The following is a 16,889-nucleotide window of genomic DNA, read 5'->3' as shown; positions in this document are numbered from 1 at the left end:
ATAACAGTTATCCCAGAAAGCAGTTGTCCCTATGGTATGTTATTTTCAATTTTTTTTTTAAGAGACAGGGTCTTGGTCTGTTACCCAGGCTGGTGTGCAGTGATGCCATCACAACTCACTACAGCCTTGAACTCCTGGGCTCAAGCAATCCTCCTGCCTCAGCCTCCCAAGTAGCTGGGACTATAGGCGTGAGCCACCATGCCTGGCTCTAGATAACCACTACTGTACTTTCTGTCTCTATAGATTTGCCAATTCTAGATATTTCACATAAATGCAATCATACAGTATGTAGTCTTTTGTGACTGGCATCTTCCATTCAGCATACTATTTTCAAGGTTCATCCATGTTGCAGCATGTATCAGTACTTCATTTCTTTTTATGGCTGAATAATAATTCCATTGTATGGATATGCCACATTTTGTTTATCCCCTCATCAATCAATGAGCATTTGGGGTTTTGTACTTTCTGGCTATTATGAATAATGCTGCTATGAGCATCCATGTACATATTTTTGCATGAACATAATGTTTTCAATTCTCTTGGGTATATACCTAGGTGTGGAATTGCTGGATTGTATGGTAATTCTGTTTAACTTTTTGAGGAAATGCCAAATTGTTTTCCATAGTGGTTGCCCCATTTTACATTCCTACCAGCAGTATAAGGGTTCCAATTTCTCCACATCTTTACCAACACTTGTTCTTTTACTTTTAAAAAAATATAGCCATTCTAGTAGCTATGAAATGATATGTCATTATGGTTTTGATTTGCATTTCCCTAATGACTAATGATGTTGAACATCTTTTCATATGCTTACTGGCCATTTATATATCTTCTTTGAGGGAAATGTCTTCAGATCTTTTGCCCATTTTTTAATTGACAGTTGTGTTATAAGTGTTCTTTATATATCCTGGATACTAGTTCCTTGGCAGATATATGATTGGCAAATATTTTTTTCCATTGTATGGGTTGACTCCTCATTTTCTTGGTGGTATCTTTTGAATCACATAAGTTTTAAATTGTGATTAAGTCCAATTTATTTTTTGCTTTTGTCTCTTGTGCTTTGGGTGTCATATCATTATTTTATTTTTAATACAGCAAATGAATTGGGAATTTATAAGTGTTCGAGTATTAGTCATTGATTTGAAAGAGTGACCTCTGTACTTCAGACTTGGATTTTTCTGGCACTTTTAAACTCCTGACCTATTTTGTTCACTTTAAGACTTATGTCATTCCCTTTGCATTTCCTTGGTGTCTAATGTCACTTGTGTTTCGTAGGGTGTGGTCCCAACTGCTCAGCGTGCTGCTATTGTTGTAGGAGTGGAGCTACCAGTCTATGACATTACCAAGAAACACTTAATATTGTCAGGAATGATGGGTGACACAATTTTAACTCACTTTGTGTAAGTAGGATAGGTTGTGCTCATTCTGTATTTCCAGCATTTTGAGCAAACCTCTTTTACTGAAGTCCTCAAGTGGAATTGACAACTGGTACGTATGGCCTAAATACCCTTGTCTGTCCTATTACCAGAACTTCAAATCTTCTGAACACTTTACACTTCACAGAGATCTCAGGTGGTATGGGTATTTGGGTACTTGGAAGCAGTGTCTAATACAGCAGTCTACTAGAGGTCTATAGGATTTGAATTTATTGATACACAGCCTCTGTATCTGATAAGCACATCTATTATTTGCTTTGGTTAATTTTGTATCAGAAAGCAAACTTTTCTCAATGGGAATGAGAAAAAAGGGTGAAATTTTATAGGGTCTGTGAAACTAAAGCATAGTTTTTGGCCGAAGACTGTTGTTAATCTCATCTTACATTTTCTTTGTCTTGAAATCTTTATGATATTTTGCTACTCAAATGCATCTGGCATTTGATATGGTGGTTTGAAAATTTTATGTAACTAATAGATGGTGTGTGACATTTCCTACTTAGGGATCTTGTTAAGTTTATAAACTGTCTCCTTTAAGAAAGAGGCTAAGTTTCAGATGGAAAACTGAAGGGGCAACCTTTGTATGGTGTTTCTCTAGTATACATTTCCTTTCTCTTTAGGTCATAATGAAAGGGCAAGCACCAGGTTTTATCTGATTGGATCTGAGTTATTATACATTTATGGTTGGCCTAATTTCTGTTTAAGTGGGCAGAGGGTGAAAGTGGGGGCAATCTATCTTCTTAAAGTTTAGTTCCAGTTTCATCTTTAGTTCCAGCTTTACATGCGGCTTGGCTGGGGCTCTGGCCTCCAATCCGGTTGATGTGGTACGAACTCGCATGATGAACCAGAGGGCAATCGTGGGACATGTGGACCTCTACAAGGGTACTTTGGATGGTATTTTGAAGGTATGCACATTGTGGATTTGGGGTACATTTTAGTTTTCTTTGATGTCTCAGACCTTTCAGTCTTATTATTCGTTATCATTCTGAAGATGAAAGAATCATTATGTATATTTTTAGTAGCCTCTCAGAATCATTCCCAGGTAAAAAAAAAAAAAAAAAAAAAAGCTGTCTCCTTGGCAATCTGGTGATGTACAGTGGTCCTTAATATTATTATTCCAATTCAAGTGCTTGAGAATACAGGATACTTTATTAATAGTACCATATAGAATTATTGATCTAAAAGACTTAATATATTCCCATTTGCCCACTTCAGATAAGAGAGACCATGTAATAAAAAACCTGGTACTTAAAAAAACAAACAAACCCTGGTACTTGATTTCATTTCAAGGCCATGCTATTGTTCATATTGGCTTTGAAAGTTTCTGCTGTTATGTTTGTAGGAAACTGAATATCACAAATGTATTATGTAATTACTGGTGATATTACTGCTACAAAAACAAATTTAGGGCTAAAATGTGATTTTGCTATATGGTTTCTCTGCTAGTATCAGTTTTGTTTAACAATTATTTATTATATATCACGCACCAGTTTAGTAGTTACAGAGAAATTATAGCTATTACAAAAGTATTGTAGGTATACAAACAGATAATCAGTGCAGCCTGGTAAGTGATAAACTCAGAGTTCTGTGGAAGGAAATTTTAGCCCAAAAGTTTGAGATACACTCCTTGTAGGTGGTGGCATCTTGAATGATAATAACTAACCTTTGTTGAGTGCTTTATTGTGTGTCAGGAACTACCCTAATGAGACTTAGATGTATTCATTCATTTAATCCTCACCATTGCCCCATGAGGTAGACACTGAAGCAGTGAGAGATTAAGTAACCTGCCCAAGTTTTCACAGCTAGTAAGTGGGAGAGCTGGAATTTAAACTCAGATCATTTGGCTTCAAACTGACATTTTTAACCTCTACACTATAATACCTTCCTCATGTTGGTGGCTAAGAGTTGGTTAGGTTATAAAGGGTATTGAATGCTATACTGAGGTGCTTGGACTTTTTTTATAGCTTGATGGGGAGTCATTGTAAGCTTTTAGAGCTGGACATGGTAGCGTATGCCTGTAATCCCAGGTACTCAGGAGGCTGAGGTGGGAGGATCGCTTGAGCCTGGGAGTTTGAGACCAGGGCAACATACAGAGATCCTGTTTAAAAATGAAACAAACCAAAAAAAGAGAATGCTTTTAATCAGGTCAGATTTGCGTTTTAAATAAATCACTCTGGCTTTGTGGAGACTGGACTTTATGACACTGGTTCTCAATTTTGGGTGCACATTGGAATCACTTGGGGAACTTTCAGAGCTCCCTTGTTTACTTTAGACCAATTAACTCAGCCTAAGGAGTAAGACCCAGGTGTCAATATTTTCAGAACTTTTCAGATGATTGCAGTGTTCAGGTTGAAGACCACTAATCTAAGGGAATAAGTCTGGAGCAGTGGTTCTTAAAAGTTTAACATGCATCAGAATCACCTGGAAGGCTTGTTAAAATGCCATTAGCTTGGCCCCATTTCCAGATTCTGATTCAGTAGGTCTGGAGTGGGACCCGAGAATTTACATTTTTAACAAGTTCCTAGGCAATACTGATCCTGCTAGTATGGGGATCACATTTTGAGAACCGTTGACCTAGAGAGAGGGAAGCTGATTAGAAGACTCTTATAGTGATCTCAGCAAGAGGGGATAAAGGGCTGAACTTGAGCATGACAGTGGGGATATAGAAAATGGGATGGAGTTGAGAATAATTTAGTTAATAAAGTCAACAGGATTTGGTTGACTGGTTGTGGGGAGGTGTGGGAGAAAGGAGGTGTCAAAGATAATTTCTGGGTTTTTGGAGTTGGTGACCAGATGGTGGCATTCATTGACAGAGGCACCACAGAAGGAGGAGCAGGTTTTGTGGGAGTCATCATAGTTTTGGACACTTAGTTTGATGTGCACAAGGAACATCCAGTGGATACATTTGGATATATTAGCCCTAACTCAGGAGAGAGTTCATGGATATAGACAAGAGCCTGTGGAGTCATTATCACACAGGTGGTACCGAACTATGGAGAGAGTTGACCAAGGAGTGCAGGTAGAGGAGTTCCCAACCTTTTTGCCTTCCCAGCATACTGGAGTACTATAAAACTTTCCAGCAATAGTTATTCACTGAGGTATTGATTCTCAGACTCTAGAAAGTATAGTTTGGCAAAAGCCCCCTTTGGTATTTCTGCATTTTACAATCACTGGTGTAGGGAGAAGGGCAGTAGGCCAAGGAAAGAACACTGGGGAATACCAGTTTTTAAGGGCTTGGCAGGTGAGGAACCAGGAGAGACACCAAAAGGTAACAGTTCAAAAGATATGAGTAAACTTAGGAGAGGGTAGTGTCATGGAAGCCAAGGGAGTAATGAGTTTCAAGAAGGGATGAGTTGTTATTTAATGCCACATGTAATAGAGAGAACCAGTATGATAAGGACTGCAAAGTGTCTGTTGGATTAATATTTTCCAAAGGAGGATTGGTGAATTGATGTTTGCAAAAGCCAGATTGCTGTTCATTGAGGAGTGTGTTTAATTATTCATTCATTCAATTAAAAAAGGAGTTTGTGTCTTACATGTGAGGCACTGTTCTAGGGTGGTGAGGATACACTGGTGAACAAAACAGTCCCTGCCTGCATGATACTTAAATTCTAATAGAAGGAGATAAACACCTAGGAAGTGAGGATAAGTAGACAGGTATAAAACACTCTTTCAAGAAGATTGGCTAAGAGGAGATAGAAGGTACAATGATATAGCAATAGCTGGCATTTATTGAATGCTTATTATGTGCCAGGCACTATATGTAAGAGTATATCCTTTAACTCTCACAGCAACTCTGTGGAGTAGGTATTACCTTCCCCATTTTATAAATGAGGAAACTTAGGTTCGGAGTTAGCAGTAACTTACGATTACACAGCCAATAAGTAGCAGATATGAGACATAATCCAGGTTCTCTCTTATTCCAAAGTTTGTACTTATGACGACTATGCTGGGTTGTGTCTGCAGAAACATAATTTTTATGTTGATGGTAACCTTTAAGGTGCTTACATTTGCTCACTGATTCATGTACTTGCTATCAAAATTCTTTAAAATGGCTTTGGTCTATATTGTCATTATACATAATGGCATCATACTTTATTATTTTTCATTTCATTCTTAAATGTCTCAAAACACTTTGGTGAATGGAGTCATGCATTTATCTCTGACATAGAAAAGAACAGCTTCACATCTCATCTTGTCACCCCCATCTAAAATCCTTTAATGGCTTCTCATTGACGCAAGACTCTATATGACTGCTTTTTGTTCCTACAGCCATATTTCTATCACCTTTAGTCTACATTCCAAATGTACTCAACAGTTTCCAGTGCTAGGCTTTCTTTTTTCCCCAAGTTTTCACTCATGCCATATACTTTGTTAGACACCTGCTGCACTACCCTAAATACCACTTGGCTAGTTCCTAGGCATTCTTCAGATCTCATTGCTTTTTCACAAAGGCCTTCTCTGAGCATTCGACTAGGTTATGTGTACATGGTTTATTGTACTTCCTCTGTCATTGCATTTATTTTTTTAAAATACCTTTATTGAGGACTAATTTACATATCATAAAATTCACTCATTCAAATTGGCATTTAGTATTTTAGTATGAACAATGAGATACTACCGGGTATTTACCCAAAAGAAAAAAAGACATTTTATAAAAAAGATACTTGCACTCGAATGTTTATAGAAGCACAATTCACAATCACAAAGATGTGGAAACAACCCAAGTGCCCATCAATACATGAGTGGATTAATAAAATGTGGTATATGCACACCATGGTGTATTACTCAGACATAAAAAAATGGTGAACTAATACCTTTTGTAACAACCTGGATGGAACTGGAGACCCATCCTCCTAAGTGAAGTATCACAAGAATGGAAAAATAAACACCACATGTACTCAATATTAAATTGGAACTAAATGATCAACACTCGTGTACATATGGTAGTAAAATTCAACAAAAATCAAGCAGGGGATGGGTAAATTCACACCTAACAGGTACAGTGCACACTATCTGGGTGGTAGACACACATAACTTTGACTCAAACTGTACAAAAATAATCATGTAACCAAAATGTTTGTACCCTCATAATACTCTGAAATAAAAAAATAAAGTTGAATAAAAAAAAAATGAGATACATGTAACCATCACCACAACGAATTTTAGAACATTTTCATGACCTCAGAAAGAAACCCTGTACCCTTTAGTTCTCTCTCATTCTAACCTGCTTTCCCCCATCCCTCTAGCCTTAAGCAACCACTAATCTACTTTCTATAGATTTGTCTCTTCTAGATATTTCATATATATAAATGAAATCATAAATATGTGACCTTTAGAGGCTGGCTTCTTTCACTTAGTATAATGTTTTCCAGGTTCATCCATGTTATAACATGTATCAGCAGTTCCTTTTTATGCTGAATAATATTATATGGCTGTATCACATTTTGTTCACATTTGTTAAATTTTATTGTAATTGCTTTTAATATCTGTCTGCCCCAGTAGACTCTCAATTCCATGAAGGCAGAGCTGTGTGCATCTTGTTTATCAGTTTATCCACAGCAAATTATTTATTAAATGAACAAGCCTATATAACTTCATGAAGTAGCCTGTTTTCTATGCTTATCTACAGAAGTTCTAGTTTGTTTTCACACAGCTGTCTCATACCAAAAAAGTGCCCCCCAGTTCTAATGTGAAGAAGTTGGTCACTGTTTTGAAGCTTTATAATGATGCAGATGGCTCACAGGAGTGTTAGAGACTCTTACTGTATTTGTGTGTTCATTTATTCAACAACTATTTATTGGAAACTTTAATGTGCCAGACACCGTGTTAGGTGGTGGTAAGGATGTAATGGTGAACAAGACATAGTCCCTGCTCTCTTGCAGATTATATTCTAGTTGAGGAAGACAGACAATAAAAACACAAAGAAGGCACAGTATAATTTCAGATAGAAGTAAATGCTATGAAAAAAATAACAGCATATGGAAATAGTGACTTGGTCTTGGGGAACTACTTCAGCTATGATAGTCAGGAAAAGCCTGTGAGGAGGTGACATTTGAGCTGAGATCTGAATGATGAGTAAGAAGGAAGTGGCCATGTGAAGAACTGGGAGAAAAGCATTTTATAAAGAGGGAACAGGTTACAAAGGGCCGTTGGGAATGAAGTAGATATGTTCAAGGGTTAGAAAGAAGGTTGGTGTGGTTGAGTGTGGTGAATGAAGGAGAAAGCAGTAGGAAATACAACTGGAGAGAGAGGCTGAGGCTAAATCATGTAGGATCTTATAGGTCATTGTAGAGAATTTGCAATTAGAATGAAATCACCAGGAAGCCATTCAAGAGCTTTAAGCAGGAAAGTGACATGATCTGATTTATAATTTTGAAAGATTGTTCTGACTTCTAGGTGAAGATTTTAGACCAATTAGGAGTCTATTGTGGTAGTCCAGCTAAGAGGTAATGGTATTGGATTATATCTCAGAAGTTCTTTGTCATTTAACAGTTTATGATTCTAGGTTATCTGCATCTGGGTTTTATTTTGTATGTTTTTTACAATTTTCCAACATTAGTTTTGGTCTGAGACATTCAGCATTTAAGATCCCTTAGGGAAGCATATTACCCTATGTTTCCATAAATATTGCCCTTATTATGTTACTATTTGTTCCCCCAAAATGGTTAGTAAGGATAATTATCTCTAATGTTCTTAATCTACTGGATGGAATAAGTGATATTTATAAACTGGCTTTTCATATTACTGTCTTATCCAAATATATCCATTTTTTAGTACAGTGATGGGTTTCATTACACCAGTGGAAGGGCAAAATAACATTTTTCAGTGTCTAACACAATGCCTAACACATTGCAGTTACTTAGTAGATATTCATCCATTAAAAATGAGCTGTTTCTGCTGGCTGAATTCAGCACACACCATCAGTTTATAACGTTTGGCATGCATAATTTGACATTGAATTCTCATGACCACTCAGTTGTTATGTATAGGACTGCACTGTATAAAGTAGGAAACCAAAACTCAAAGCAGTTCACATTATTTCTCATGTAATCCTCAAAGCATTCACATGAGGCAGGCCATGGTGTTACACAGAATTTACAATGATGAAACAGACTCAGAGAAAGATAGTGACTTACCCAACTCTTATTTTCTTCCCCTGCTTTAGTTTTCCTTGTAGTACTTATCATTTTTGGATAGAATGTTTACCAATTTGTATATTTATTTGTCAACCCCACTGGAACATACATTCCATGAGGGCAGGGACTGTATAACTTATCTCTTGCTATGTAACAAATTACCCCAAAACTCAGTGCCTTAAAACAACATTTATTATTTTGCAGTTTCTGTGGGCCAGGAATTGAGAAGCAAGCTTAGCTGAGTGATTCTAGCTTAGGATTTCTCATGTGGTTGTAGTCCATATGTCAGGTAGGGCTGCAGTCATTTAAAGCCTTAACTTGGCCTGGGATATCTGCTTCAAAGATCCCTTGTGCCTGTTGGCTAGAGGCCTCAGTTTCTCACCATGTAGGCTTCTCTTTATAACATGGCAGCTGGTTTCCTCCAGAGTAAATGATCCAACAGAGAACAAGGCAGATACCTTATATATAAAATACCTAGCAATGGATGTGACATATGTTCACTACTACCATATTCTATTGGTGACACAGACCAATCGTGATATGTTGTGGGGTCAGGGCTACACAAGGGCATGAAGAACTGGAGGTAGGCTTCACTGGGGGCCATCTTGGAGGCTGGCCACCACTGACACTTTTTCTGTCTTGTTTACTACTATATTCCCAGCATCAAGAAGAGTGCCTTGCATACAGTAGGTGCTCAGTAAATACATGTTGAATGGTGGATGGATTTAGACTATATACGAATTCAAAATGCATATTTAGAAAAAAGACCATTCATGGAGCCGTAAGTTACTCTGGGGTGGAGGTAGAAGATGATGATTGTCAAATGTAAAGAGAAAAGGGAACTCACTCTGGTTTTTTTTTTTTTTTTTTTTTTTTTTTGTTGTTATATCTTTCCTTCAGATGTGGAAACATGAGGGCTTTTTTGCACTCTATAAAGGATTTTGGCCAAACTGGCTTCGACTTGGACCCTGGAACATCATTGTATCCTTTTAGAACCCAAGAGAATGAAAGCAAATGCTTCAAGCTTCCAGGTAATTCTAGGCTATGGGAAGGAAAATTTGATCATTACATCCTTTTAGGCAAGTGAAAAACTTGAGCATCTTATTGGTGACCATCGAGGGTGGAATTAAAGAAACAGCTTTCAGTTGGTGGCTAATACCAACTAAAAAGGGGGGTAGAAAAGATGTGTCAAACTTTCCTCTTTAAAACAAAATGGCAACAAATACAGCCAATCTGGAAGGGGCTATGAAGTTTTTAGAAATCCTGATGGAAGATGCCCACAGGAAAGTCCATGTTGAGATGTTCTGGATTTTCCACCACTAACTATAGGACCAAAGTAGCTGAGAAATAATAACAGGACAGAAAACATTCACGGGGTGAAGGAATTCGTAGCCAAGTAGGGCTCTTTCCTCATGGGTGAATCTCCCTGCTTTAGCTGTGTTTGAGTGCCTACTATGTGCAGAGCCATGTGTTGAATACTGTGTATGGTGTTGTGTGTATAGTGGTGAGCACTGCAGGGTTGAAAAGTAATTCCCTGCCCTACTGGGCAGGGTCTGTAGGCTGATAGAGACTCTTCCCTCTTTGGAATTGTTGTAATTACTAATGTTTGTAACAATTACTCTAGCACTGAATTATATGTTGTTGTTAATGTTCTTGGCTATTTTGTGTTTGTGTATGTCCTGTTTGTCCCAGAAGACTGTAAGTATACTAGAATTTTAATCTGTTTATATTGTTAAATGCCAACAGTTATAATGGGCACATGGTGGGCACTCAATGCATGCTTGCTTTGACAGATGTTGCTTTAAAACAGGCTTTTAAGCAAATGAAACTTAGCATAGACCTTAATTTAAGAGAATGAAATGCACAATTTTAGAATTGAGTTTGGCTTTCAGTATCAACCCAGTGATCTTCCATGACTTACTCCTCAGTTTTTTATTACATACGAGCAGCTCAAGAGGCTTCAAATCTAAGGACTGAATTACACGCGAGCCCAGCCCTGCCAGCCTTTCTACTCTCGTCTTTTCCCCCTTTTCTGTGTTCTAATGTATTTTGACAAAGTTGTAAGTGTTTACTGAACTGTTGGTCTCCTAAAGGCCTCCTGATGGAAGAACAATAGGATGGCTCAAAGTTGTTATGTGTTTGTGTTACCATGTTAACTTTTCCCTGGGAGGAAGTGTTAACATTGAGACTCTGGCCCCAGATTGGTATCTTCTATGAAGATGGATACTGATGGGTGACATTGAAAATGGCCTTCTTTCCAAATGAGGGTTAAATGAAATTGGTTAGTCCCAGACCTGGGCTAGGAGCATAAGGCATAGGCCAGGGCGATTACTGCTATGTATATTACAGACCTCAGTTCTCATTAAAGTATTTATTGGAAGAATCACTTTGGCTTTGTCATCATTACTGTTTTCTCCTTATCAACTCTTTAAGGTACATTCTCCAGAAAGTGATAAAGAGAAGGTAACTACGAAACGGAGACTGGACTCTTAAAGTACACTTTTATGGGAATAAAATAAGTACGTTGTGCTTTCCCACTGCCATTCATTGTCATAATGCCACTCACTTCTAAACACTGGGCAAGTGGTTCTTTCCTAAGCATGAATAAATAAGCAAGTGGCTTATTTGGAAGTTTATACAGATAAGATGCTAAAAGAGGCTTAAAATAGAACCCTGTGCTCAGGGTGCTTTCTAATCATCTTATAGGCAAAAAGTTTGGGCTACTTTCTTGTACTAGAACAGAGTCTGGCACATTATAGGCACTCAAATATTTGTGGAATGAATGGTTTAGTCTTTCATCTTTATCCATTCATTCATTTGTTCAACAAGCATGTGTCTGTTATGTCCTAGATGCCTGGAGTATAAAAATGAGTAAGACATAGTCTCTGATTCAAGCTCACATTATAGTGGAAGAACAGATTTGTAAGTAAATAATTACAGTAGGTTTGAAGTACTGTGTGAGAGATTAACAAAGTACTGTGGGAACACAGAGGAGGAACATCCTTACTAGGGGATTTAACAGAGGCTTCATAGCAGAGGTAATGTTTGAGCTGAGTCAGAGGAAGAGTAGATGTTACCATGTGGATAAGGCATTATACATTTTGACAAATGTAAAATGACATGTATCTACCATTATAGAATCATACAGAATAGTTTCACTGCCCTAAAAATCCTCTATGTTATTCCTACTAATTTCTCCCCCTCCCATAACCTCTGGCAACCACTGAGCCTTTTACTGTCTCCATGGTTGGCCTTTTCCAAAGTGTCATATAGTCGAAATCACACGGTAGCCTTTTCAAATTGGCTTTCATTTAGTTACATGCATTTAAGGTTTCTCCATGTCTTTTCATGGCTTAATTTCTTTTTAGTGCTGAATAATATTCCATTGTGTTGCTGTACCACAGTTTATATTTATCCATTCACCTACTAAAGGACATCTTGGTTGCTTCCAAGTTTTGACAATTATGAATAAAGCTGCTGTAAAAATTTTTGTACAGGATTTTGTGTGGACATAAGACTTGAGCTTATTTGGATAAATATCAAGGAACACAATTGCTGGATTGTATGATAAGATTATGTTCAGTTTTATAAGAAACTGCCAAACTTTTCTTCTGAAATGGCAGTACCATGTTGTATTCCCAGTGGCAATGAATGAGAGTTCTTGTTGCTCCACATCTTCCCTAGCTTTTGGTGTTATTGTTTTGGATTTTGGCCCTTCTAATAATAGGTGTGTAGTGGTTCATATTTATTTTTTATATATTTTTAAACTTTATCTTATATTTATTTTTAAACACCACACCTGTCAGATATATTACTCATCCCAAAATAAATGAGCAAAATGGAAGCCATTTTTTCACAATGGTACAGACTGAAAAATAGTTTCTTGAAGGGTTTGTGTATGTTATAAAATGGCTTTAATTCACCTCAATCTAAATGTTTTTCCTTCAGAAAAAACTTTCCAGTGATTTCCTCTCCCTCAATCTAAATAACTTTCCTCATTATAATTTCTTATACCATGTATCATAATTTTAACTACATATTACATTTATGTGATTATTTCATTAATATCTGTATCTCCCATCAGTCTGTGAGCTCCATAAAAATAGAGATTATGTCCGTTTTGTTCACTGCTTGGTTCTCAGTGCCTAACACAGTTATATGCATCTAGCAAATATTTGTTAAATGAACAGATGAGCTGATCTGTATTCAAAGGATCTGATAAAATACCTACAACATAGTTAAGGTTCAACAAATACTATGGGATTTAAATGGAATTCAATTAAAATTTGAATTACTATAAAAATAATTGTACGATAAGGATTACTTCAAGGTCTGAGCCACTAGAAGTATAGTATTGCCCTGGCTTTAAGTACCATCTATATGCTGTTGACTTTCAAATGTATATCCCCAGCCTATACCTCTCCCTTGAACTCCTCCATACTTCTACGTCCCACTCCCTACTCCACATCACTATTAAAGTCTGATAGGCATGTGTCTCTGTACTCCCAGCTACTCGGGAGGCTGAGGTGGAAGGCTTGCTTGAGCCCAGGAGGCCAGCCTGGGCAACATATCAAGACCCTGTCTCTAAAAAAAAAAAAAAAAAAAAAGTCTAATAGGCACTTTAAACTTAACATGTATAAAACAAAATTCTATGTTTGCCCCCTAAAAACCCCTCTAGTGGCTCAGGCCTTGAAGTAATCGTTAGCTTTGCATGCTCTCTCTCTCTCTCTCTCACTCACACACACACACACACACACACACACACCCCCTACATCCTATCCCTTAACAGGTCATATTTGAAGGGATAAAATGATCAAAATCTGTAGGCTATAAGATAAAAAGACTTTCAACTCCCCCCCCCCTTTTTTTGAGAGGCTGGAGAATGAGACAACTTGGATAATAATATCTAACAATATGGCTTTTATTATGTGCCAGGTACTGTTCTAAGAGTATTGTGTTTATACTCTATCCACATCCTTACAACCACCCCTATGAGGTAGGTACCGTTCTCATTTTTCAGGTAAGAAACTGAGGCACAAAAAGGTGAAATACTTTGCTCTTACAAAGTTGCAGAGCCAGGATTCTAACTCGGGCAGTCTGGCTTGAGCTCATGCTTATAATCACTGTGTTAAAGGTGTACTGACTTAACCTTGTCCAGAGTCACTTAAAGTTTATGGCAGGGGAGCAGTAAAGAATATTGATTTTATTAATTCCTCTATCTTTATAGCACCCTGGGAGAAAGAAGGTCAATAGTTTTTGTGATTGATCACTCTTTGACACTTAACTGTAATACTGGACTTAGATTATTTTCCTGGAGACCTATGATTGCAAATATATCATTTCTCCCTTCTCCCCTTTCTGCTGCTTCCCTCTCTTTATTTCTTGGCCTTTCTTCTCCGTGTCTTCTTCTATCATTACCCCATCCCTTCTTCCTTCAGTCTAAGTGAGCACAGGTCACCAGGGGTAGCACAGCGTGGTTCAAAAAGAGGATCTTGCTGTCAGCGATGGCACACTGGAACAACATGAACTTGTTTCTGTTTTATGTTAGACCATTTATTGAAGAGCTTGGAATTACTGATATGCCACTAGTTTGAAATTTAGTAATTTGGACATGGAACTAGATTTCCTGCTCTGTCTTCTAGTGCAAAGAAGAATTTTGTTATGCTTATAAACAAATTTATAGGAGGAATGGTTAAACTACCATGAACCTGATTATATTATAAATTATTCTCTATTCATTAAAGCATATCCCTTAAGGGATAATATTTTTGTTATCTTAGCCCAGTCAGGATATTGATGTAAGTTAAAGTAATAAAATTGCTTGTTTTTTTAAACAAATATCTTGATGTCTTCTCAGTTAGAATGGCCATTCCTCAATAATCTTAATTTCTGAGGTTTCACTGTAAAGGATATTTTTTCTCTCTAGTCAGTGTCTCAGCATCAGAATTCAGTTGTATTTTGGGCCTGTGCTTTACTCACTGTAAACACTCTTCAGGCATCCTTGTCTCTCCCATTTATTTAGTAAATAAGAAAAACAATTTAATACATTGTATAAGATAAATAAGGGACCTGGTAATCTTAAAGTGGTTAGAATTTTGGATAAGAAATATTTGGGTTATGAGTCTGCCTTCCACATTTGAAATAACCTCATAGCTATTCAGCTATAATTTCTTGGTTTAGTTTTCTCACCTTTTTTTTAAACTACCTCTGAGATGATATGATACCCATTTGCTTTTCTATAGGAAGTGTTTTAATATTTGTTAAATGGCTCAATTGACAAATCTGCAAAAAGATACTAGGGGGTAAAACACATTAAGCATATTGAACAGTTTTGTAAGACAGCATGGCATTTTATTGGACCTATGACAGTGTTATCTCAGCAAGTTTATCAGCTTTTTAGTACCTTAATGTCAACACAATTGAGACAGAACTGGAACTAATATGGATTTATTATAGTAAATGGGAAAAATGATTCAATCATGTTGGGCAAAATACATCAAATAAGAACAAGCCTAAACAGATGAGAAGACCCCTGTCATGGTCTTGGCCCTACACAGTTTTAGTCCCTCCAGTGCTTGGGAGCAAATGAATCTTACCTGCCTCATCCTATAGAAGGGATTTTGAAGGAAACAGGAACTGCTTTGTGCATTAAAACAGACTCTTATACCCTTAGCAGCTGCATTGGTCGTTTCCAGGGCTCCTCATGAGAGAGCTCTTTGAGCCCAGTGTCTGATAATGGTCCCAACAGCTTGTAAATCCAGGGAACATATGGCTGAGTAGTAGCATGTTAAGCTCTCATGCACTTTACCCTGCCACAGTTGATCCATTAGGTGGAATGCATTTTTCCCATTCAGCAAACTGTGAGACTATGGCTTCAAGGCTTCAACTGCATCAAGAACTGTCTCCTCGCTCTGTGTGAAAATGTTTTCTTATTCTCATGCCTACTTAGCAACTACCTCAGAAAATTTGAACAGTGAGAACACTGAGAACACTGAAATTAATACCTGCATATTACACTGCACTGTATTGATGATGAACTTGTAAGGGGTATTCTTAAACTGCTGTGTTCTATTAGTCCAGGTTTCTGAATTTGCAGAAGGCAGATTAACCCTAGCAGTAGGTCATAACAAAATGTTTCCTTTTGTCAAAAAGCGACCAGTTAACTACCTTGGTGTAGTTTATGCTTTCAGGAAGCCACGTGCTTTTATTTCTTTGGGATATTCATGTCAGTGTGGTCTGTTCATTTATGGACCACTTATAACTTCTCTTAGAAGATATCTCAGGGAAACATGACAGAAATGCCAGCAAAAATCTGAATCAAATTTCTTATAAATATCTGATGCTCCTTGATATAGTAATACTGCTTTGGAGATTTTTTTTTTTTTTTTTTTGCTTTGGAGAATTTATCCTAAGGGATTGAACAGAGAAGTATCAAAGACTTATACAGAAGGGTATTTATAGTGATATTATAACAGTGAAAAATTGGAAATAACCTAGATTTTAGTGTAACTATATGGAAATAGTTAAAATATTATATACTCATTTGTTGGAAAAACATGCAACCATTACAAGTTGTGTTTTTGAGAAAGACTTAATGACAGGAAAATATGTACAGTATAATGTTAAGTGAAAAAAAAATCATGAAGGAGAGTGACAGTAGTCATCCTGAATGGTATAATTGCGGGTACCCTTTATGATTTTCTGTATTTTCAAAAAATTTTTAAAATGAACAAAAGTTCCAATTAAAAAAATAAAAAAATAAAAAAAAATGAACAAAAGTTTTTATAATCAGAAAAGAATAAACATCATTTATATATCAATGTATATCTCTGAAAGAAATACCAGCAAAGCTGGGGAAATTTTAGCACCTAGCTCTCAATAAATGTGGAATAGGTAGATGAATGGATGGACAGACGAGTGAATGAATGAATGACAGTCAACATTTGTAGGCACCACCATTAAATTTATAAGATCGCAAAAATAAATGAAGATTTGTTAATTAAAAGGACAATATTCCAGACTAGTCAGCAGTTTGAAGGATGACATGAAAGGTACTAAAGGAGTCACAAAATTGAGTGGCTGACAGTAGCCAAAGAATTATGGTCTGTCCTTGGGTCCATTGCTGCTCTTGTTGACCATGTGTTGATACCGTGTTTCTGCTTATTTTATGTGTATCCTTGAAGTATCTCCTCCCATGCCTGCTGTTTTCACTATTTAGTTTGGCCAGTAACTGAGCATGGTGAGAATGAAATCAAGGTCATGAATTCAATTCCCATTTGAACCAGATAATACTTCTCCAACTGGGGAGAAGATATCC

The 16,889-nt window shown here is 37.0% G+C and overlaps 1 protein-coding gene across 3 annotated transcripts in view; it reads left to right on the top strand.

Annotated features, from left to right (window-relative positions):
* Window positions 1-10,955, top strand: part of SLC25A14 (solute carrier family 25 member 14) — a 33,952-nt gene extending 22,997 nt beyond the window's left edge. For all 3 annotated transcript variants that reach the window (XM_069463333.1, XM_069463331.1, XM_069463330.1), the window contains 4 exons: window positions 1,276-1,400; window positions 2,203-2,338; window positions 9,473-9,553; window positions 10,501-10,955. In XM_069463333.1, the coding sequence (XP_069319434.1) occupies window positions 1,276-1,400; window positions 2,203-2,338; window positions 9,473-9,553; window positions 10,501-10,542 (384 nt within the window). In that variant the 3' untranslated portion in view covers window positions 10,543-10,955. The remainder of the gene's footprint in view (window positions 1-1,275; window positions 1,401-2,202; window positions 2,339-9,472; window positions 9,554-10,500) is intronic.
* Window positions 10,956-16,889: the final 5,934 nt, after the last annotated feature.

Source organism: Eulemur rufifrons, chromosome 30, assembly GCF_041146395.1.
Source record: "Eulemur rufifrons isolate Redbay chromosome 30, OSU_ERuf_1, whole genome shotgun sequence".
Lineage (NCBI taxonomy): Eukaryota > Metazoa > Chordata > Mammalia > Primates > Lemuridae > Eulemur > Eulemur rufifrons.
The sequence above is the reverse complement of the archived record's forward strand: the minus strand, read 5'-3'. Positions and strand labels throughout refer to the sequence as shown.